The 25,429-nt window shown below is 39.9% G+C and overlaps 1 protein-coding gene across 12 annotated transcripts in view; it reads left to right on the top strand.

Annotated features, from left to right (window-relative positions):
• The first annotated feature begins 3,205 nt into the window (after positions 1-3,205).
• SERCA (ATPase sarcoplasmic/endoplasmic reticulum Ca2+ transporting SERCA) overlaps positions 3,206-25,429 on the top strand; it is an 88,282-nt gene continuing 66,058 nt past the window's right edge. For 4 of the 12 annotated variants that reach the window (XM_019058707.2, XM_019058708.2, XM_019058706.2 and 1 more), the window contains exons 1-2: positions 3,206-3,502; positions 21,592-21,745. In XM_019058707.2, coding sequence (XP_018914252.2) covers positions 21,628-21,745 — 118 coding nt within the window. In that variant the 5' untranslated portion in view covers positions 3,206-3,502; positions 21,592-21,627. Of the gene's footprint in view, positions 3,503-12,370; positions 12,582-12,613; positions 12,633-13,005; positions 13,133-18,632; positions 19,048-20,067; positions 20,254-21,591; positions 21,746-25,429 lie in introns of those variants that run through there. The other 8 variants (XM_072300334.1, XM_072300333.1, XM_019058703.2 and 5 more) reach the window with 8 other exon arrangements.

Genomic DNA, 25,429 nt, shown 5'->3' on the forward strand with positions numbered 1-25,429 from the left:
TGCTCTCTAATATAATGAAGCCTCTCACCTTCGACACGAACATATAAATCTACAATATATTGTTGAAATAATTTCTTTGATTGGTGAATATGGGAAAATGCTGTTCTAATGGCAAGCCTGTAACACGCGAATTGTAGCATGGTTACATGTTTGTGATTTGGCTGCTTGCGTGGTCCATTATGCTCCATTTTAGGATCCCAGCCTGGTTCGCCATGAGGATATAGAGCAAAGGATAAATCATTGGATCACAATGAGGACTTAATACAGATATTTGGTTGGCAGAAGATTTTGTTCAAAATTATATGAGCTTTGGAAGCAGACAGAGATGCAAAAGCCATACAACTGTTGTACCTCAAAATGTTAGTCATGAAGATGGGTTTGGAGAACAGGTCTCGAAGTTGGTCATTGATTCCAGGCTCGGCAAGTCTGAGAAGACCATTATGACAACATCTGTTAAAATGGCCGTTCACCTCCTCTTTTTTGAAATGCAACGCATCACAATACTGGCACTTCACATTTAAAAGTCCGAAATTATTTTCCGGATAATCATTTTCGATAAAATTATCAGTGCTCTGCCGAAATGGATTGAGGTTATTTCCCTGTTCACCCCTACGTCGTACATTATCCATCTCACTGAGATAGCCGTCATGTCGCACTTTGCGTCGCGCGGATAAATTGCGAGAAACATTGCCACGCTTCGCCGGACGCCCACGTTTTCGACTCCGATCCATTCCCACTATTAAAACGAATACGCACACTTTACTAAAAATTCGGGATTCTTCATACACGACAAATATTAACAAAATTCAAAAGACGACGCGCATTGTACAAAAAAATCGGAATTCTTCATAAACGACGAATATCTATGACGACGAACGCCTCGGGCAGCCGAGTCATCAGCTGACCGAGAACGAACAGCACGGGGAAAACGAAAAACCGCGCAACTCCCAGCGGGACGAACGGGATAAGCGATCTTTCGGGGGGCGCGGGGCCCGACGCGCGATCCCCGCATTTTTCCCGACCCCGCGGGACCCGCCGGCACCACCGACGCCCGTATGGGCACGACGGTCGCGGCGCAATTTCGAAACAGAAATCGGGCTTACGGAATTATATATTAGGAGGATTACAGATTTCGTGATTGCGGCAACACTGCTCCGGTTCGGAATCTCCAAAATTAGACAGAAAAAACAGCTGATCGAGACGCAATAAAAGAAGGGAAACCACGACGACCAAACGACGACGATCCATCTCGGAACACCGCTCTAACACACGGGTCACCCTTTTTTAGCGTGTTTTCAACCCTTAGAATCAAAATTTCGAAAATCGGACGACGAATTGCACCCCTTCAGCACGAACCGCACATGCGTACAAAGTTTCAAGGAAATCCGCCTTCGGGAAGTCGCTGAAACATTGGGTACAAAATTGGGGCCTCTCCTTTATAGTTTTAGAAGATCATAGTCATTGTAGGTCTTGACTAATTATATTTGGAGTATATAAATTATAAGGGAGTTTGTAATGAAGTCGGAATATCAAAAGCCGAACGAAAAATGTTCAGCGCTAAAAAACGCATACAGCTAAACGTTGAATGATCAGCTCCGCACTCTTAGCGTATGCTTATTTTAGGAGTTTAAAGGTCAATGGAAAGCCTCGGTATTGCAACGCAGCAAAATTTCACAATACCTACAGATCATTTGTTTCATTTTTGGTTCATTACCTATTACTAGATTTTCTTTCCCTAGGAACGATTACACATTTTATTAAAAATATTTTCAATTTATTCGTGACTTCACTGAAAATTACCAAAATGTTTTTTCTTCTTCTACTAAGCCAGTGTGGAAGGAGCGCTTATAGTCTAATAAAAACCAAAGTGTGGTGGGAAGTTTTGCAATCTAGTGGTAGGCAATGACCAATGGTCTGCGACTTTGTAAAAATGCTCTTAAAGGAGTAGAAATAGCATATTGATGGTGAAACCACCAGACCTCGTATCTCGTTTGAAGTATCTGAAAATCGCCGCTCTATTTTTTTGGAGGAGACAATTCAGTACCATTCCTTGAAGTTTTGACATAATTGTTTCCGCACTAAGAAGAAAAATCACGGAAGTTTCCAAGAATTGACGTCGAGTAGTTTCCTATTTAAAAATTAAAGAATGGCAGGAACTCTGCAACGTTGCAAACCGAGATACGTGGTAACCGTGGTAACGAGATACCGGTAATTTCACCGTCGATATGCAGTTGTTATTTGCACTAACACGTTTAAGGTGATTCGACGATTGCCATTTTTTGTGACAGAGCGACGTGCAATATATCGCATCAATCCGTTCCATAATTTTAGATACTGGTCATTTTTTTCGAATTTTGCTTCTGTTGTCTCGAGACTAAAGAATTCATGGACCAAATTTGACAAAGAAATTCAAAGTATTAAAGGCAGGGTTTTTTTAGAGGAAAAATATAGCATTCGATCCTGATATCGAAACTGCATTAGAATGCGATTTTTTTCCTCTGAAAATACCACGCCTTTTTTACGATGAATTTCTTTGTCAAATTTAGTACGTGGATTCTTCAGTCTCATGACAACAGAGGTGCGATCTCGAAATTCGAATAAAATGACAAGTGGCTGAAATTATGGAACGAATTGATGCGATGTATTGCACGTCGCTCTGACACAAAAAATGGCAACCGTCGAATCACCTTAAGGATGTGAAATGGTGAACGAATGTAATCAAAATTATTTTTTCTCTAAAAAATTGAAGCTTTTAAAATCACTCGCACTCGCACATTAAAACTAAAAAATTGATTGAGGAACGCAACGTGCGGAGTGAAGCTCTGCGAATTGAATGAATTTGATAAAAGATTTAACATGCGGGAGGAATTAAATAACAAATAAATATAAACAAACTAAAACAATATGAAGGGGGAAGTGGACTGCTGCAGCAGACTCTCTGTCTAGGATCTTGCTCTTCTCTTTTCCGCCACCGAATTTCAACATGAAAAAAATTCATTTGTCTCTCTTCCCTAAGTCTGTCTGGGCTCAAGGATGCGTGCGTTTGAGTTTAGTGTTATTTTTAACGGATAGAGAAGCTGGCACACCGGGCTAGAAGAAAAATGTTGGCAAGTCCCTCGTAACCCAAGATTTAAAAATTTAGTTCGTATTTTCACCGCCAGAGCGCGGCAGGGTAAACTTATTTAAGACCCGTGCGCATCTTAATGGTGCCCCGCATTAATAGTTAGGCAACGGCAAGTTGCGTCCGTTTATTTTTTTATTTTTTTTAGTACGTTTGTGGTTGTTTATTTTTTCGTTTCGGGAAAAAAATAAAATAAACGACGATGTTGCCCGGGCCGCGACTGGAATGAACGCCGTGATATGTTTCTCATAAAGTGATTACCCTTTCGATTTAGTTTTAATTCGTAACTTTTAAGTTGTTTGTTGTGTGGTTTGGTTTAGCTGAAACTGGAGGATACTTATTCGGACCGACTGTGAATTGTGCTTCTACGTTCATAAACTGGTGAGTCGACAACTTTCAATACTCCAAATGTGTTTCTCCCAGCTCCAAGGATCAAGTTCGTTTTTGACTATGCCTTTATTAGTAATATAAAATAAACATATATTACCAAATTGGATTCAGTGAGTGAAATAGTACCTGTATGCGCGCTACTGCCCCTTTTGAGTGTTACCGATTTCAAATTCGACTTTACATAATTAATTAATGCAACCTTTGTGACGTAAGTAATAATGCCTCCTTAAACATGACATCACGCTTATGGAGGGACGACCTTTTAAATTTGATCGCTAAATACTTACATCGCCAGAGGATGTGATACAAAACCATAGAAAGATGCAGTGTTAGTGGTGCCGAATATGATCAAACTAATGAAAAGAGGTCGGTCGATTGAATATTTAAAATACCCCTTCATTATTGAGGGATACTTCCATCAATTCAATACTGTAAGGCCTCTTTTCCAAATGATGGACCGGCCGCATCTGTACGGTTGCGATCTGCCGTGTCGAGTTGACTAATGACTAGTTCAGAATCAATCAGTTGATTGGATATCGGAATTAACTCTAAGTAACGAGTGAAGACAGTCGATTTTCAGCGTTCCTTCACGGCGGATCTATCCGAAGGTACCGGTGTTTTCGTATACGGCGCGTATAACCGACTTATTACGGACTCAGCATCCATAGCTTTAGGACGACATCCTTAAGGTTCATTCCCGAATTTTATATGAGACAGCCGCGTATCTTTCGGTTCTCCGGCCGTGCTACAGTTGTCAAAACTTGGTCTCTTTTTGAACGATACTTCTAAAGAAGGGGACTGGAACGTTACTTCGGTATTTCAATTTTATCATTCAATTTCTTGCAAAGTTTCAAAATCGTAGCACCATAGCTTCATTTGTTTGGATTTTTCCTCACCTGGATAAACTAAGTGCATACGGCCTCTCTACCGGATCATAGTTCTGGCAATAACTCGTGAGGATGCAGTTCACTTGTGACCTTTTGAAAAGCATCACGCATTCATCAGGAGTTCGGCTTTTTGCTGAAAATTTTTTGAAGGCACTCTCTTAGACTGATATTAGCACAGTAGGTGTAGTGCTCGGATACCCTAGTAGGTCACTACTACGCTCACAAAGGTGCGATTGATGAATAGGTACCTATACCCGGCCTTTTTGTGGTTTTACTCTGTCAGCCTCGTTACTATCGTGATGTGCCGAACAGTTTGATACGAAAGGAGGCGGTTAATAAATTAGTTCCTTTGAGCTTTCAAAGGTGATAATTATTAAATAATATCGTTGATTTGGTGCGGCTAGCAGGTGGAAAAATGTAGGAGGTGACAAAAATTCAACCAAAAGATGGATGGTTATTCATGGGCGACGGTGATTTTACATGTAAAACAAGATTGGACTACATTTTGCATTTAGGAACTACAATTTTAGGCCCGTACATGAAAGCATCTACCTACAAATGGAAACTTATGACACATGTGATGTTTCTAAATCGAGCTAGAAATTGTAGTTCCTAACTGCAGAATGAAAAAGTCCATTTGAGAGAGAGCTATCCGGAAATACGTTCTTTGAGTCACTAATTCTACCAGCTGCATCAGTGCTGAACAACCTTTATTATTTTAGAGGCTTGGAGGACAAGGCGCATAAGTGCAGTTTTTTAAAAAATGGAGGTATTAATGATTTCAAATAAAACTAGTCCTAATGAATATTCTGTGAAAAATTAGCTCCAAATTTCCACTTTTCAAGCATCAAAAAGTCCGTTGGAATTTTTTCCCGCCACAAGGATCCATGTAATTTTGAAACTTCAAACACGTATTTCTCGAAATTGCAAAAACTGCACTTATGTGCCTTGTCCTCCAATCACCTCATTTCTCCTCACGTTTCTTTCTAATTGAGATTCTCTCAAAAGCTTTAAGTTGGTATCACTATCAATTAGACTTCATTTTGCAATGAGGAACTACAATTTCTGCCTCATCCGTAAAAACACCTTTGTGCATAAGGAAACTAACGGTGCATGCGTTGTTTCTAAACTGAGCCAGAGGTTGTGGACCCTTGTTGCAAAATACGGTTCAGTTAATCTCAAATATGTTGGAATTTCAAGGGAAGAAAATATCAAGAGGAACCCACTTTAAGAACGTCAAAGTTTTGTATAGACGGAGTTATAAGCGTTTAAAGGTTCCAAATTTTGTCCGACATTTCCAATTGACTCGATTCACTGTGCGTCGCCCTCCTGATTTTACTGATTTTACCTGATTTTTTTTACCTGATTTTCCGATGAACCCCGTCGTCGACCATACAACTCAATGCTTTTTCGAGACCAGGCTCATCTCAAATTTATAGTCATGTCTTTTTGTCAGCGAAGCGACGATATGATATAGCATTGGAAAACGCGTGCAAGTCGAACCATCATGCCCCTTTACCGATAAATGCCTTAATGGACTACTGGATAAGGTACGAATTTCAGCATTCTGATACATGTTTCTTCACCAAAATTTCACGTAAAACACGATGCACATAACGAAAATTGCCGAAATTAACTCCTTCCGAAGATATTAAATGATTTTTGATGCGTGAATTCAAATCACCCGCTCATGAAAACCCAATGCTCTACGTGATTCACATAGCGCGCTAAACGTTATCATGACAGTCCCTACGATGTACAAATCTGGCAACCTCAATCTTGACGCTTTGGCTCAGCTATAGCAAGTTGTTTATAGTTTGAACAAAACTTGGTGGGAATTGAACATTGCTCGACTGAGAGGCTTGCTGAAACCGTTGTAGTGCGCGATTTGACTCACGTAGAGCTTTGAGTTTCTTATGAGCGGGTAGTTCAAATTCCTCGTAACCAAAGTGAAATAAAAACGTTAATATCTTCGTTAGAAGTTGGTTTAAGTAGTTTTCGTTGTGCGAATTGTGCTTTACGTGAAATTCTGACTAGGAAACATGTATCAGAATGCTTAAATTCGTACCTTGTCTAGTGGTCCATTATACTCAGAAGTAGTGCTCTAAATACGTGTGATATAAATATACCGTCATCAATGACAGGGGAGTGATTGAGACTCCGACATTACATTAAAGCAATTCAGGTTGAACAGTCATGAATGGTTGCCTTTGTATATTGCTCCTCGTTCAAAAGACAGTTATGATGCCTCTTCTCTGCCACCTTGACCGATTGCTATTATTGCCAAGCTAAGAATTTATCGATTAAGGCCATTCTGTGACGATTCTGATTCCATCTTTGCTTCTTCCTTATGACGTGTTCTAATCCGTTTCTGGAATATCCCAACCGGCTTAAGCACATCTTTCACATTTGGACTGCATTTTGCAATTTGGACTTATAAATTCTGGCCCGGTTTAAAAACAACGTATGTGCCATTAGTTTCCCTATACACATAAGTGTTTTTTCAGATGAGCCAGAATTTATAGGTCCAAATTGCAAAATGCAGTCCATTTCACAGTTCGCACTTTGGGCGCGTTAAGCCGAGACTAAGCAGTTGCAGCTCATGCAGCGCTTTTTTCCGGCATGTTGGATCCCCTCCCCTTTTCCCTCGTGACGCTTTTGTGACAAAGGTCCCTATCCTTTAACACGTTAAAACAAAATGGCGTAATTTTCATAGCATATTCCTCACAGAATAAAGGAAAATGAGTAAAAAATCTGAGAAGTAAAATCAATCGGTTTTTCTTTCAAAAAATAAAATACGACAAGAGATCTGCAACGCCGCAAACTGAGACACTTTTTGCGACTTTTATCATCGACCTACGATTATTTTTTTATTTATTTCGTGGATTCGTATAGTTATACTTCTCGCCAATAAAGTAAACATTTCAATTTGGGAAGGGACATAAAATATTTTTTTGTGGTCACTAACCCCCTTCCCTCCAAGAGGGACTTCTTTTTTCAACGGGAATATGATTCAAGGAGGCAGTAATATCCTCTAAACGAAAAACAATCCGTAATGGGAAGATATATATAGTCTTGTCTTTCATCTTCCAGTTCTCCTTCGAAAATTTAAGTAGGCAATGTCGCGACCGGGGTCAAAATCCATGTGGTTTTTTCGATGAAAAAAATTCTAAAATATTGCCTGTTAATGATTTATTCTCACAATATGAAAGGTACTTTCGAGAGTCAAAATTTTTCTTCTCCCACTGATGCTTCATGTGTGAATTTTTTGGCCCAAAGATTTTCTTTATCGACTTCTTTTTCTGATTTCGCGAACTGTTAAATCCTAACGAAATAAAACTTAAACGCGACCGTCCATAAGGAAAAGAACCCTTGTCCTTAGCGGTAAAATTCTTAGAGGAGCTGTTTTTATTGAGTTAGGCTCATAAGTTCATCTATTCAAAGTTCATAAATGTACACGGATCGCATTTAGCAAAAAGGAACCAGCGCGATTACAGTGTTGTAAAAATGATGCTTTTTCATAATCATCTAAAAAATCTCCCAGAATAGCAAATAAATCTGGCCTCCCACCAAAAAAAAATCATTGATTTTAAAAGAAAATAATCGTGTAAACTTTAAAGGAAAATAATCGTGTAAATTTTAAAGGAAAATAATCGTGTGGATTTTTATATTGTACACATATTAAGTATTTTTAAAAGATAAGAAGAAGTTGTACGATTTTGAAAACACTGTCATCTCGCTGATTGCTTTTTGTTAAATGCGATCCACATCATGGATGAAAAAGTGCAAAAGCAAGCTCATAATAACACTAATAAATGTCCGTCATAGTTTGCTTTCGTGTTTTTCAACTCTTTGGCGGATCCAGCAAATTAGAGACTCTGCCTTTTCTCCGTTTAAACCTACGAAAATGTATCGATTCTTGGAGGGGCCAAGTGCTCCGACAAGAATCGATTATTTAGCATAGGTTTAAATTGAGGAAATCCAATGTTGCCGCATTGCTGGATCCGCCTCTTCTCCTCGGGCCCGTTTACTTCGAGGGCTATAAATTTTGGATCTGCTTTTGGTCGCTCGAAGATTCCTATTTACGAGGGCTGTCCCAAAAGAAACCGGACTTTTGTCATAGAAGGCGAACCGAGCGTCGTAATGAAGTTTTCTTGGGCTTGTTTGAAAGCTGATAAGCTACTGAAGATGCTTGTTTTTACAGAATGCAAAAATTCGTCTTGGTAAGGAAACTACACGCTTTGGAATAAAGGAAAGTCAAACTCGAGTTGCGATTTTTGTCTTTATTTCAAGAAAATTTTAGATACAACTTAAAAAAACCCAGGTTTTAAGTTAAAAACTTCATAGTTCTCTTATTCAAATGCTCAAAAATAAGGATATTAACATTTTAGGCAGCTTACCAAGTCATCGCCTATCCCCTTCAAAATACTCGCCAACTTTATCGATGCATTTTTGCCACCGTTTCTTCAATTGGGAGAAACGCTAGCTGTTGGAAATCCTCAGGTTTGAATGATCGCAATTCTTTCAAGGTGTTCTCTCGAATTTCCGGAATGGTTTGAAAATGTCGACCTTTCAAGGTTGATTTAAGTCGTGGAAATAAGAAAAAATCACACGGAGCCAGGTCAGGTGATTAAGGGGGATGAGGGAGGACACTCATGACATTCTTTGCACAAAATTCGCGAATTTGGAGGGATGCATGGGCAGGTGCATTATCGTGATGCAGAAACCAGGAATTCTCTCTCCAAAGCTCGGGCCTTTTTCTGCGGACATTTTCGCGTAATCGTCTCAGAACACTATCGTAATATTCCCGATTGACAGTTTCACCTTGAAAGAATTGCGATCATTCAAACCTGAGGATTTCCAACAGCTAGTGTTTCTCCCAATTGAAGAAAGGTTGGCAAAAATGCATCGACAAAGCTGGCGAGTATTTTGAAGGGGATAGGCGATGACTTGGAAAGCTGCCTAAAATGTTAATCTCCTTGTTTTTGAGCATTTGAATAAGAGAGCGATGAAATTTTTAACTTAAAACCTTGGTTTTTTTTAAAGTTGTATCTACAATTTTCTTGAAATAAAGACAAAAATCGCAACTCGAGTTTGACTTTCCTTTATTCCAAAGCGTGTAGTTTCCTTACCAAGACGAATTTTTGCATTCTGTAAAAACAAGCATCTTCAGTAGCTTATCAGCTTTCAAACAAGCCCAAGAAAACTTCATTACGACGCTCGGTTCGCCTTCTATGACAAAAGTCCGGTTTCTTTTGGGACAGCCCTCGTATACTTAATGTTTTTACCTTTTTCAAGAAATCATACAAATGGACTTGAATGAAAGTTTACGTTAATATTTCTCATCTTATTTCGGAATAATCATGACAGACAATATAGTGTTCAAATCGGGTTTACACTTGTAAAATTGGCAGTGGAAAACTTGCAACGTCGCATATTGAGATATGATTGTTTTCTACCTTACCGTCGGTGATGAGAAAATGTGTAACTGCGGACGCGCTAAAATCGTCATCTTCCGCCATCAAGTCGAAGGGATCTCGTTAAAGGCGCTCTGAGCAACTATTCCAACACAGAAGTATTGCACAGTATCAGACGAAAATGAAGGCGCACGGCCGTACATAAATTGACTGATATCGTCTACCACAGTGTAGAGTCCTGCTGATCGTACTATTTGCGGCTCCTGTCCAATCGATGTTTGTGAAACTTTGTACCGGATGGAAATGTTTTTAGGGGCAACTTTTTCAAATTTTCAAAATTCGAAAATTCAAAATGAAGGATGTGGCCGAAAATGCTGTCTCGGCTCCTGTTCGATCAAATTTTGTGAAAAGGTATTTTTTGACGTATGTATAAGTCAAATTTTCAAAATCCGTTAAAAAATGTGTTGATGCTACGTGCGCAATGTCTAAAATTTATAATAATATCGGTATTTTGGCAATATATGGAGCTGAGGGTCTAAGAACCGCTTTAATGTTATGTTTAAAGTGCACTGCTTTCCAATAAGGTCAAGAACTCATCTAGGGAAAGTGACCGAAAGTAGGAACCGCAAGTTTGACGAGGCCTATTTGCTATGTAGGAAGAAAACGGGAGTGAGGCGCTCGTTCTAAAATTTCCGCTGTTGTCTTATATTTTAAAAATATGCGAATAATCATTTTATAAGTTTGTGATGGACGCAGGTCGTTCTGTCTAGTACTTTTTAAAAAAATAAATCAATGAGAATTCTATGAGATAATTCATCAGTAATTTCTTCGAAAAATACAATTTTTCAAGAAATGTATTTAGTCGCGAATCGGGATTAATATTTTTGAATTTTAATAAGCAATTTTGAGAACACTGCTTTACTGCCAACGATTACGCCTCGTGATTCCCACACGTAAAAAAAAAATTCTTCGAATTTTCGAAATTAGCAGCATGATTACATTAAAATCCAGAACTTACACTAAATTAAAAAGGGAAAATAACCATAAGCAAATACGTACATCAAGTATTCAGGTATTTATTATTCAAGTATTCTAGTACGTGAAAATAGAAACGAATTTTTTTTAATCCAATCGATTAAGTATGATCGAATGATCGAATGCGACTACCGGCCAAAAAATAAAAACACCGTAATTCCATTCCACCGTGCTAAGGAAGAACATCGTATGAGCCTTTGTGAGTTGCCAAATTTCGTTCGGTAAAATACGAATTTTCTGGAAAACTTGTTAATTTTTCGTCCAACTTTCCAGGGAATTTTCTTCGCAATGTGATCTAAAGTATCAGAAGATTTCATGTAGAAATATTCATTTGTCTCAATTTGTCTCAATAATTAATACATCAGGAGGGGAAATTTGACAACTCTCGGATGTTCATACGGCGTTTTTCCTTAGCACGGCAGTATTCCACACATGCACCGTTCTTTGCAAAAAAACCTAATAACTCTTATGCTCCTTTTTTTAATTTGAATTTTCAATAGTATGACTGAGTGACCCTAAAAGTACGAAAAAATTTAGAGTGGAGTTACGTCATTTTCGCCGCGGACAGCAGTATATCGATACAGCCACTCTTAATGACTGAACATTTCTCCCCTCGCACAGTGGATCGAGTCAATCAGAGTGGCTGGACATGCATTTTTTTACTGAAGCTGCAAATTTTGATTTATAAATTGTCACATTTTAAATTTTAAAGGGTGTCTCTCGAATGAAATTTTACAAGAAAACTAATGGTACCACTCTTAGAACCTCAAAATTCTATTATAAACGGAGTTATAAAAGTTTAAAGTTTCCAAATTTTTTCCGACCCCTCCTATTGGCTCGATCCACTGTTCCCCGCACAACGGATCGCATCAAGGAGAGAGGTCGGACATAAAACTGTTGACAAAAAATGCAAATTTTTATGTTTATTTCGTCACCTATTAAGCTTTAAGGGGTGCCTATAGAAGTAAATTTTATGAGAAAACCAATGGTACCACTTTTAAAAGCTCAAAATTTCCTAAAAACGGAGTTACAAGCTCTTGAAATGTCCAAATTTATTCGGATCTCTCTCATTGACTCGATCCACGGTGCCTCGGGCGAGACACTATACCTCATTAAGAGTCTAGGTATTCTACTTTTCCCGTTCCAATGCCTCACTTTCCCGGGATTCGCGGTTGATCACAGGCCGTCGGCCAAGAGAGCAACTAAAAATATACCTCTTATGGTCTTGAACGGTCGCGTCGCACGGCCCGCCGCCGCTTTGCGCACACCTTAGATACTTTTATCTTCGGAGGTGCATTGATGTGATCCGGGGAAACTCTTTGGTTGGCTAAATTTCTGGAGCCCTGCCAGCTGAGGCCCGGGGACAGGCGCAGCGGAAACCTTATATTGCTCTGCAAAAGTCACTTGCCAAGGAATTTTTGAAGTTTACACTGCACGCGCCTTCAATCTCCGGTTATTTTCATCGGAAATTGCACACAACGCAGTGTCGTCCCCAGGCCAAAAATTTTGGGGCAGCAACCGGGGGCACGTGAGTGGGGGATCCACGGGGACTCCCACGGGCTACTCGTGCAGTAGAGAGTTTAACTTACCCTCAAGTGGACCAACTTTTGCAGTAGGGAGTTAAACTTACCCTCAAGTGGACCAAGTTTTGCAGTAGTGAGTTTAACTTACCCTCAAGTGGACAAAGTTTAACAGAAATTAACCAAGTCACATCAAGATCCGAGTTTTGAAGTTGTATTCCTTCATAAAAGATTCCGCTCTAGTATACCTATTCTTAGTAAAGTGCGAAGATTATTTTTTCTAAAATTCGCCAAATGTTGATTGGTGACCATAGAGGTGAGCGATTGGTTTAGCAATCCGGACCTAATTTGCAAATGCTCACTCCGACATGCATCAGTCACCATCAGGCGAATTTTATTAGAATTTTTGCTTAAAAATCGGCTCATCAATTATTATTATTATTATTCGGTGAAAAGAAGTGTTGACCTCCGAGCTTAACTCACTTGTGCCTCCCCCGATTGTGCTGATTGGATTGTTAGTGCGGGGTTCCTAAAACATACTGTTTCTGTGCGGTCAGTCAGGCTTAAAATTACTCTCAGAGCTCTTTTTTTATTTTTTTTGTTAATGTGACTTGGTTTCTTTTTGTTTTATTCAGTTGAAGTGTCATATACAGTGCAACCCCTACTAATGGATTGGAGGGATTTTTGTTTTTATATCGCCATCAATTAATAATAGCAGAAGTGTCTTGTTTATCTACGGGTCCCCTTATCAGCCATCCTCTGGTAAGGGTTTCTGTTAACTTTCTCCTAAAATTTTCCAACAAATTTCGAAAGGAAACAATAAGTAAGATCGATACATCCTTTGTGATCCTTGACACGTGTGTTTATTTTTTGTTTTTTTTCCCCTATTTTCTGAGACCATATGATAACTGTGGTTTTTCAAGCCAGATCTTGGCGCTTCGGACTATTCGCGGTTCTCGGACCATGCTTGACCCAATAAGCGAATTATATGTAGAGGTTCGATACTGCTTTTGTGCTCGAACCTCCGAGCTGCCATTTTATTTAAGTTCGGAATTTCCGATTCGGTGACTAATGAATCGCAACAATGATGCGTGATTTTGGTACCACCTCGCGAGGTGGTTCTAAAAGAGGTTCGACCTATCGAAAACCAATGGATCTGATTGGTCAAATCTGGTAACAACGGCGTCCACTGGTGCTGGGTGATTGATGAGACAACCAAGGACAGAACTTCCCATAGAGTTTCGGAAGTTTAAATAAAATTCGCTCAAACATCGCGGCAAATCGGCACCGAATTGACACTTGCTAGAAAATGTAAGGAGGGGCTGTTTGGCATAAAAAGTAAGTCAGGTGGATCCAATGGATGGGAGAGGGGAGGGGGCGCACATTCTATTACGGTGATAAGGGACTCAGCTATTAAAGGATTTGCTATATCAATAGGATCCGCAAAACTCTTTTCACCCCAACATTTTTGGAAAAATAGGCATGAGCAGACATTTTTTTGGACCATTCCCAGAAAGAACTTATACCTCCTTGCATGGTCTGCTCCACTACGCCAAGAAAAAACTTTGGTTCTATGAATTAGCTAGCGAGCAGGAATGTACGGAATTTTCAAGGCAAGCTCAGGGGTCTGAAGTTGCCCCCTCTCGAGTTTCCATAGGTAACCTTGTCCTATACCTGTGTCGACGAGAAAAGACATGCCATTAGCTAACTTTGGGCGAGCGCCAATACTGTACTTTGATAAAATACGTAAGTTGACGTGCATCTATTTTCATAGACAAACCGTGAACGGAGTTTCGGGCGGATGACGAGGCGCTAAAAAAAGCGCGAAACAAAGTAAAAATCATCACGAATAATGAGCGGAGGAAACGATTTGATTTCCTCTCGAAAATAAAAACATCGATAAAGCCGACAATTTTCTCATAACATAACTGTTATTTCAAGAGCTGACGGGCCTCACCTCACCCCGCCTTCCCGATATCGAGCGATTCTTCGAGACATTACTCCCTGACAAAATGCGTGCTCCATTTCTTTATTTTCGCTTAAAAGCTTCGACCATATTAAACCGATCATTACGACGATTTGAACGATAAGTGTATTTTATGGAGGGACGTAGGCTTTCTACTGAAAGGTTATACCGCAAAATTTAGGATTATTTATTCAGCAGTGCAAGCATTGTATATGAATATGACCAGCGGCCCGATTATTGAAACTATGTCAGCCTGACACGACAAGACAGCTCTATCTTAACCATGCAATATATCGCAATTCGATGTCTTATCGGGCTGCGTTAAACTTTCAATAATCGGCCCGCTGCATGGAATGCAAACTGAAGCCAAAAATTGGTAGAGCTAATAGAATATCAGTTAGTAGTTTTCAAACGTTTAAAAATAACGTATCTACGCGCATGTTTCGTTAGGTTTTTTACCCACCATCATTATCTCATTATCACCCAGGGCCGGATTAGCGCTCAGGGACCCGGGGTGCTCGCGAGTAACAGGGCGTGTACATTGCGGGTTGTCTACTTCGTAAATTGAAGGCGGTTTACGTCTCCGAGAAAACAAAGTGACCCAGCTGCCCTAACTATGCCCATAACATTTCAGTCTGAGGCTCTCCAAAACTCTGCTTTTACAGGCGAAAACTTCACGAGTCCCATGACCCCTGAAATCCCAGTTTCAGGACCTCTCCAATCCTTTATACTTCTTTCCAAACAGTGCGGAGTGGAGGGTAAAGTATCCAACGCAAGTTTCCATGCAAACATTAATTAGCTTCCTCAGTGTCGAGTTTTAGAACGGTGTCATTGCAAATGAATGGGATTAATGAATTAATAAAGCTTCTCTAATTCTGTGTAATACCTTCTCGACGAATTAATCAGATATGCAAGAATAGTCGGTCAAGCGGCCACTGTCGAGCGACGCGAAGTGAAAGACGGAGATTGTCTACTTCATAACGTATAGGATTTCGAACAGTGGCGTGGAGTGAATTGCGATGTATCGATGGTTCTGCCATTTAAAGCTATGATAAAGAATCGATTAGTAAGGTGTGCGCTGCAAACACATTGTTTATCGATCCTTTTTCATAGGTTTAAATGGCATAACAATCGATATATCGCAAAGCACGCCACGCCACTGATTTGGAACGGATCCATTTCTCCTTCAAGAGCAATTGCACTTCGCAATAAGGAACTATACAACCCGACTCATTCATAAAAACACCTATGTGCATTGGAAAACTAAAAATGCATACGTTATCTCTGAGATGAGTCAGAAACTGTTATTCCTGATTTCCAAATGCAGTCCAATTAGACCTAGGTCTCTATGGTGAGGTAATCATGTGATAGTTTACCTTCATTTTCGCGTGATACCGCAAACCTACTCCTGAGTTCGAAAAGTTGCCCGACAACCATTTGGCTTTGAAAGCTTGCCCTTGCGTATTGATTGATTTATTTGCCTAGTTCAAAAAACTTCAAGACTAGTATGCTTTTTACGTGCCGCTAAGAAGATTTTGGAAATAACGAATGATCGCTGTGAGAAACTCCGTGATCGGTTTCAAATTTTCAATTATAAAAAAAAGTGCGCAAATAAAATTTTGTGAAGTGGGGTCTCGCGGATAACGATGTATGAGACCACGAGGCAAGTTAGAACCACAACCATGACAGGACCTCCCCTTTAACCCGCCTAAACCCTGCATTACAATTTTCGTGTTCAACAAAGTACATACCGAATTATTGGTCAGGGAGAGTCCAAGCTATTTTAATGGTGCCTCCATACACGGTAGAAAAATTGTGTGAAAAAAAAATCGTGGGTTCGCAAAATTTATCGGACATTGACATTTGATTTGAAAGGTAACTGAACCCATAAGTGTAATAGTATGGAAAAATATGTTCAAACATTTTTTACGATTCTCGTTGCCGCATTGCCCACCTACATGAATACTCATTAACTCCGTCTCTCGAATCTTCAGTGTCAGTGCTAGAGTTTAGACGTTTAAATTTAGCAAGTTGCCAAATATTGATGGAGAGTCGAGCTCTGATTCGCGCACATAAATAATATTGAGTATTTAATTATAGGTACCCTTATATTGAAAAGCAGTTTGATCCTGTGACTAGGGTGATTGCCACCCCCACTTACCGGTCCGAGTTCGATAAGGTCTTATTCATATAGTGTTTCTTAATTACTTAGCTCTTTTCCTTGAGAAGCAACTTAGGTAACATTGTTATCAAGGGGGTTTTAAGGAAATCCTTAACAGGGTCATACAGCGTCATAAAAATAAGGACCCTTTTCGCAAACCTCGAGTGAACTTCAGTGCTATCAGTAGTGAAAGTTTGACATTTGGTCTTTGAAAGGGATTTCATTGATTTTATAAACAAAAACATATAAAATACAAAAGAAAATATGATGCTAGTTTTGTTACCTAGCTTTAAAGTAGGTTTTCATCTACTTTAAAGTATGTCAAAAGCATAATATTTTCTCTTTAGTATTTTGTACTTTTTACAGTTGCGAATTGTAATCCATGCCAAGATCCCTTTACTGAATTTGACTCGATATTGGCAAAAAATGTCCTTTTCATTATGCTTTTTTGAGGGCTTCCTGAAACCTTCCTTAATCACAATGTAAACCACATAGGGCCTCTTAGAGAAAAAGGGCTGTCTAAAGTATGCGACTACATGCATAGGACCTATGGTGAGTAAATGAGGTCAATATCACCGCTATACAGCCTGCGCTATGCGGATGTTGTTCAGAGTGTTGGAAGTTCTGCTCAGGTCATTAATGGCTTTCGCATTTAGACGGGAGAGTTAAGACTGAATTCATTTCGGAATTCATCATCTCATCTTCTTTGCCGCTGCAAACTTCAGCGTAGGTACAGCAACTCAAATTCGCTTCCTTCCAATAGGGATATTCACTTCGACTAAAAATCCGTTTGGTAGGTACTTCCCATGGTGTTCTCTATACATACGCCAGGAAAGTAATGTCTCCCCTAAAGCAATTCGTGGATGAATTATTATTTTAACATTGTACAATATTTATTACTAGTCAAAGAGGCTTAAATTACAGACTAGCGGAGCTAGCACCAAAATCGTTGAAAGACTTTAATATAATATGCTGCGAGACAAGATTTTTAGACAAACCAAGGCAAACAAACTCGGAAAGATAACTATTACTGCACGGAGAACGAGATCTTGCCTATCTCGAAAATTGAAGGCGGAACAGTTATAACGCAACCTCATATCTCCATCACGTCAATCGCTTCCTTCTAAAGTTTTCGTTGTAAAAAAAAAAAACACCACTGGATATCTCCTTTATTCCCCTTCTGGTTTGTGTACAGCGTTGGGGGTAGTTTTGCGCGTTTTTTATATAACCTTGACCTACTGCCCTTTAACACCTTAAATAATTTGATATATGTGACCTTTAATGTGTGTTATGCTGAGGGGTCATTCCTTCAATTCATGCCCAACTACGTGCGTGCCATTCCATCAACGCATGTAGCATGTATACGCGCTAAGTCACAGGAAGGAGATTTAAATCGATTTTATTCTCATTGATAGCACGAAAGAAGTTACGTTATGTTTTGTTATGTGTATCAATTTGATATAACCGAAACTGCCAAGATGATTTTATGACCAATGCGTCTGCACATAACAAAAAGGAGTGCTCAAGCTCAAATGTATTGTACTGTGGTTAAATGTGAAACACTCTGGACACAAAAGTAAAGGTTGAGCGGACAATTGTTAAACACCCTAACAATTCGAGCGTCTCCATAATTTTTTCCTTTTTTTGCATATGAATTCGAATAGTGCTGTTTAAATATAAGTCAACAATAAAATTAACCTTTCGTTGCGTATCGTTCAAAATGTAGGAAAGAAAAAAATGCGTACCTATGCTTTCGAAGAGGATGAGCTAACGGAATGGGGAGGGGGTGGGGGTGGCGATTTTAGGTCAGGGTTTTTCTACCCTCTGGTTCCAAAAGAATCATGAGATAATTCGGATTAACAGTTTATAGAAGCGACTTTAAGAAAGAATTTTCTTGAGCAGTTAGCACACCGAGACCGAGTATAGATGGTAGTAATCATAAAGGAGCCGGGGAATATGAATTAATGCATTCTGCAGTTTTGAAGGAGCAACTTGTGGCCTCATGCGCAGTATCAGCTGTCTCTGTGCATCTCCCTATCCTAGTGTCACGTGGCTTCGTCGACCAATGACATCACTCCACATGAAGGAGAGACGAAAGACGAGACGAGCTGCTCTCTGGTGCTGATGCTGATGTTCTGTTCGATGATACCGTTGCAAAGTGTGATAAGGTTCGCGAAGTGCACTCGGGAATCTGGTTAAATCGTTTCGCGTTTACTCTACTTCGCATTTTACGGATATGTCCGATGAATCTAGTGCGATATCAGTCTACGAGGTTTAGTGTTTCGTCTAGTTCGAACCCGTGAATTTAAAAATACCTTCTTGCGGTTGACCGGCATCACGAGCAGCGATTTCCCTGAAAAAACACGCTTCATGTTAGTCGTTGTTCCGAACTTTTCTTGTGTAATAATCTCTTAACCCCCTTATTTTTGCTGTGCCAAGTGCTTCGTTTTGTGTGAGCTTTATTGTGGTTGAAATAGTGTCGCAATCTAACCCCAACAGCGCGTGTGAATCTGCTAATTCATTCTCGACGCCACTCACTTTCGTCTCGTTGTAAGCCCCTAAGATTTCTATTTGTGTTTCTTGTTTTTGTCTGCCCCAGCACTTCCTCGTCTTCCATAAAGTTTCTATCACCTTATTCACTAATCCAATTTTATGATTTGGATCATCTTCGGGATTTTAATCCTTCGAGTATTTTCCAAGTCGTAATTCCTTTGAAGTCCATGTTCGTTGAGAAGATGGTGGGGGAGCTGGAGGTTGCTTCAGGTGTTCATTAGGTGTTCTAATTTCTATTCCTCGTGCCCCTATTTTTGAGTGTGCAGTTTTAAGATGGTCTTTATTCTCCATCTTTTCGTTTAGTCGGATTTTCTTGGCTTTCAGTCGTGCGTAAATAACTGCACTTGAGATCTTCGATCAGTGCCATCAGACCTAACCTAAAAACTATGTCCCTGAGATTAGTATGCAATTGATGTAAGAATGAATATCATTGGTTTCGAATTGAAGTGTTCACCTTCATGTGTTTTGGAAGTTGTAAATTTGTCTTCATTATCAGGTGAAGTTTCCACTTGAATGGACTTTTCATCACTGTTAAATTTCCCTCAAATTCTCTCTCATGTAAGCTCTTCCCCCGTTCTCATTTTGAAAACTACTCCAATTCTGCTGCGTCCTAACCTAGAATGAATGCGCTGATAATGAGAATATGAACAGCCAGGTGGCTTTCTTCGGGTTTCAATTGTCTCTTCTAGAGGTGTTTAATTCCAAGTTTTCTTCTTCTTTTTGATATGGGGCATTATTACATCCCCGCCTCAACAGTTGCAATTTTTGGAATCATTACTTCCGCCTAAGTTGTGTCATGATTTTCTTTCAATCATCGGCTGCAATCTGCCACTGCCTTAATCCATTATAATGTACATTTTAACATGCACAACCTCAAGAATTAGTCACTCGTAATTTAGTGTTGGTCGAACATTGTCGAAACTGTGTATCTTATCTTTTTGTACTTGGAGGAATTCAGCTCTTTGTCAGTGATAGCTGAATTGTGTCTCTGATTGTGCATCTTAATTTTTATTTCAGTTATTTTTTCACCAAAATTAATTTACACTTATTTATCAAATTCTCATTTTGGTTAAGTGCCGGACAATATTTAAACGCTCCCCAAAGAAACATAATTTGTGCTTTGCTTCACTCAAAATATTCACCCATGTCTTAAAGTTGATTGACCTTGTAAATCAGTGCATCTCATGCAGAAGTGTTGCATAAGTAAGTATGCTGCCGAAAATTTTTATCATTTTTTGTTTTATACCTCATGATATTTTTCATTGTGTCATGATAATATCTAACAACATCTCTATTATGAAATGGACAAAACGAGTTTTACAGTGTCTTTGTCTCAAGGCTAGAATGACCATTTTCCTTTCCTTTTCCTGTAAAGATTATTACTGATGCTTAAATATCGGCCCCACGGAAACATTGAATAGGTTTCAATTGGATTTGGATTTATCTATTGTTAAAGACAGGTAAATTAACTTTATCTGCTCTTTCCTCATCCAATATGGTTTCGTGGCCAAAGGAGGATGATATCACATCCTTAAGTGTCCGGGAGGAGCTTCTAAAGAAGGGCAAAGATAAATGTAAGAGATAGTAAGCATGAGGTCCTGGATGTATCGGACTCCGTATTTGTAGATTACTGAAGGCTGATTTTAGGGATATTGATACCTTCTGAGAAAGTAGAGTTTTACCTCTTAGGAATTATCGGTAATTTATTTGTTTTGTCAGTATGTTTATTCGGTCCATATCCCATGGCTAAGGGCCACCTGTAGGGAGATTAGAGACATCTGTATCTCAGATCAAACTCCATGTTCTATGCTGCTTTCATGCCAGAACCATGCATTTTTATGGTTTCAAACAGGTTGGAAGTTTTACATCTTCTATGGTTGCAAAAATCATACAGGTTGAATGGAACAGGAACCGTAGAATTTGCGGGTGTGTTACCATAGTTCCGAAGGGTTTTAAGCACAAAATAACTGTTGATGTTTCTCCTTTTGAATCTACGGAGTGTCTACCAGTCCCCAAAAGTCCCCAATGTCCGCGATTATCCCCTATTTTGGAAATGTGTCCCCAAAAGTCCCCAATTTTCTTGTTCAGGTCTCCTTAAAATGACAAACATCGTCCAAACACCGCCATTTTCAAATTTTCCCATCAGCCGCGGTGGCGCAGTATAACCAAGAATAAAAAAACTGAAGTGTTACTTGGTTTTTCGTATGTTTTCATCGGTTCAACATGACTTGTAAAATTAGTTGTATAAAATACGCCTTTTAACGCTCTAAGTGGCTCCCTTTTTCTTACTATTTTGGGGGGGAAAAGTCCCCAATTTTCTTGAAAAAAATTCCCCTAGAAGTCCCTGAAAGTCCCCAATTTTGGTTTTTAATAACTGGTAGACACCCTGATCTACTGATGTGTGTAATTTATGTCAGTTTTCGCTCCCTCGCCAAAGGGAGGACACGGAGCCTTCTGGAAAAGTTTCTTGTTTTTTGACCTCTGTGTCAGAATGATTCCTCCTTTTTTATTTTAAATTGGTTTTCTGTTTTACTGTTGCAGAACGTTTAAATCGAACGACTTTCAGTTGATGCAAACATGGAGGACGCACACGCAAAAACTGTGGACGAAGTCCTCAAGTATTTTAATGTAGACCCTGAGAGGGGTTTATCTCCAGATCAAATTAAACGAAACCAAGAAAAATATGGACCTAATGGTGAGTGCAATTCTCTGTTTTCATCACTTTCCGTGAAAATGCAGGATCTTTTGGATGAGGTCACCAAGAAAAAGAAATTTAAACCATGAACTCCAAGTATGTTTCAGTTCTGGTCAAAGAATTTTAGAAAGATGGCTGTGGTAAAAACAGCTCACTCATCATGTTTCCTAGAACTGATGAACTAGGTTGTTCGTAAACCCAAGTATTTTGATTCCACATGATCTAACTGGTAGCTAGACTTACCTGTCCTTGCACCGTAATATAAACTTTTTACATACCTATTTAAGTTGCTCCCAAAAGAACAATTCTTCGGTGTCATAGTTGTCAATACCTCATATTGCGTCTAGCAGCTCTAACAGCACTGTGCATTCAGATGGCAAACGTTTATTTGCTTTGGCAAGTACATTCAGAAAGCAGTTTATACGAGCTTATTGTCAGAAAGATTGTCAAGTATTGGCACTAGCATGCCATTTCAGCACTGGAATACTCCAACAGACTCTCCCCTCTTCCTCTACCCACAATTTATTTTTGTCTTGACCTATTCTCTTCAATTTTTCAATTTAATATCATGCAACTTGCGCTTTCATCTTGTAACTGGAATAGGAAAGCTGTCAGCGAATCGATAAGCGGAGTTGGTTCCATCCAATAGTTCTCATGTTTTACTAGTTGAGCTGACCCCCCCCCCCCCCCCCCCCGAAGTATGTGTAGAAGCTTTCAACTTTCTTCATTTAATAGTCACAAATTCTGTAGCTATCAACAAAACTGGGCTGTTGGTAATGTTCTTAGTTGTCGGAAATTTTTAGCTCTTAGGGCGCATCTAAGTAAAAAAAAAATAAAAATACCTTACCCAAAAATTTGGGTAATTTTGAAATCTAAATAAACCCACCCTTTAACATACTCTGCCATTTCAAATTATTCGTACTTAAGCAAGCAACGCTGGACATTTATCCATAGAGAAATAAAACGAGGTGTTCGCATTTCGGGCATCTTGGATTTTTTTGATGACGTAGGTCGGTACGGACGATTTTTATCATCGATTTTGTTGCAAACGGTTTAGTTTAGGGGAAAAAGTCATTCTATGTAAAGTGTTTGAAATTATATAATGAGCTAATTGAAGCAAAAAAAAAATCGGACGTCGTGGTCCGTTTTTCGTACTTTAAAATTCGGATTTTGCTTTAATATCGATGCCATTTTGTACAGACCTACGTCACAGGGTAAACAATCCTCAAGATACAAACGCCTCCTTTTTTTCTTTATGACATTTTTCTGGTGCCCCAGGTCTCCACGAAGATGGAGATGGCTGAGCCAATCAGGGGTCCATGAGTATTCCTTCTTTCTTCAGAGATTCTCTATGGTCCCGTGTCCGGATGGTCCTTATCACTCCACCTGTCGATCTCTCGAATGATGGGACACCCACCGCGTCTCCCCTCGAACCAGCGCGAAAGTTGCTCGATAGAATTTTTGACAGGCGATTTGAGAGTTCGCGACAGGGCACTCGAAGCGCGCACCAGCCTCGCCGTGTGAGGCCCGCATTCGTGAAGCGACGCACACTGGTTCGGGTCGATGGAAAAGGTCGGGCGTATTTCGAAAACTTCAAAAGCTTATATTTTCATTATTAAAAAACTTAGAGGTCCAAGAGTGGCTTGATCGGTCGCCGCAGACAATTATCCTCAAGTAGCACCTCTGTAAATTTAAATTTTGGCGGGAAAGACATCAAAATTTGCGATTTTTATTAAAAAAATTTATGTTCGACCTCTTCTGATGGCCCGACCCTTTGTGCGACTCCCGCCCGGGCCCGTAAGTGAATTAGGACAGGACAACGAACGAGTGTTTGTCCCACTCGACGATTGTGACAAGACACGCCGAGTGTCGAATAAACACGCTCCCCAATTGAACTTTAATTACCCCTGTTTCGCGCATCGAAATGGATTCCCACCTGGAACGGTTCGAAAACCTGGGACAGAGGAGCAGAAAGTTTCGAATTCGGTTGGCCTTCCCCAATGGAGATGTTGCATGTGTGAGGAATTTGCGATTTGACTGTTGATTCGTATGTAAAAGTTCGCGAGAAACACGATGGTCCCACTGGTTTTCTCTGAAATCAACTCCCAGGCTCAATAAAAGCTCTCAAGTTGAGGCCAACATGGAGGGGATTTCCCACGCTACCCTGAGAGTCCACGTCTACATCCAGACAAACTCTCCATGCAAAGATAGGGAGCAAATACATTAGCAGGGTTGCCGTGTTTTCAGTTTTGGAGTCCCCAAATAAGGTGGCAGCCCTGTCAATGTATTTGCTTCCTATCTTTGCATGGAGAGTTTGTCTGGATGTAGAGGTGGACTCTCAGGGTAGGGTGGGATATCCCCTCCATTTTGGCCTCAACTTGAGAGCTTTTTTTGAGCTTGGGAGTTGATTTCAGAGAAAACCAGTGGGACCATCGTGCTTCTCGCGAACTTTTACGTAAGAAGCAACAGTCAAATCGCAAATTCCTCACACATGCAACATCTCCATTCTCCTTCAATCCCCAAGATTTCACTTCCATGCAGAACTGATAATCAAGTTGTTTGTAACCAATCTAAGTGAATAGGAGACAGAGACGTTGAAAAGAGTATAGTCAAGTCAAATAAGTCGCAATCAGTCCGACGAGAGGAAAACTGAAGTGAAAAACTAAAGCCAATAATCACAAATTAAGTAGGTACACGATAAATAATGCGCATGGATTAGTAGCATACGAACGATCTCAACAGCTTTCAGACCGTGGTGCTTCAAAACGAACACGGAACCTTTCGTTCCTTAAAACCTGTGGAAAGCAACTCAAAATAAGTAGGTTAACTTCACAGGGATTAGTTAGCTTGGATTCGGCTTGTTTTCTTTTCGTTTGAAAACGCTGAAATTTTTGCGAGCTACCTTCTAGTTCAAGATGTTTTCGCTAATCCTGGCACCGAAGTGATCGAGATGGATACCGTTTTAAGCCGTCTCGTTCTGGGCAGTATCAGTGGCGTGGTGTGCTTTGCAATATATCGATGGATCTCCCATTTAAATCTATAGAAAAGGATCAACAAACAGGGTGTTCGCAACGAACACCTCAATAATCGATTCTTTCCTATAGCTTCAAATGGAGGAATATCGATAATCAATCACTCATGCCTCGCCACTGGGCAGTATTATTGCTTCTACGCCTCTGATGCCTTGTGTTTACTCCAATAAAGTTTCCGCGATTCCTCCTCTGTGTACTGCGGACCCACCAAACATCGATATATCTTTAATAGATCGAATTTGCCGATAGATCGGACATGGAATTATATGAAAAACAAGGTTCTCATGTAAATTGGCACGTCCTCTTGTCAGAAGGACGATGATGAGGATCATGGATATCAAAACTGAGTCCGGTGATCCTCACATGCCGATTGCTGCCTTGACTGCCTCGGTGGTCGACTCCACGTCTTGGAATTGCAAATCTAACTACGGAGGGATTTCAAGGGAAGATCCACGGATCCCAAACACATTTTTGATATCTAAGATGCTTAATTATTGGCACGTATCATTTTCGGTGCGTAGGATTTCACCGAACGGAGTGGCAACCCATCGGGATATCTCGCGGGGCGTTCGTCGTGCTTTGTGGGGCTTCGCTCCTCGGAGATGCTGCGTGGCGTAGCGTGCTTTGCGATACATCGATTGACCTGCCATCT

Source organism: Bemisia tabaci, chromosome 5 (assembly GCF_918797505.1).
Source record: "Bemisia tabaci chromosome 5, PGI_BMITA_v3".
NCBI lineage: Eukaryota > Metazoa > Arthropoda > Insecta > Hemiptera > Aleyrodidae > Bemisia > Bemisia tabaci.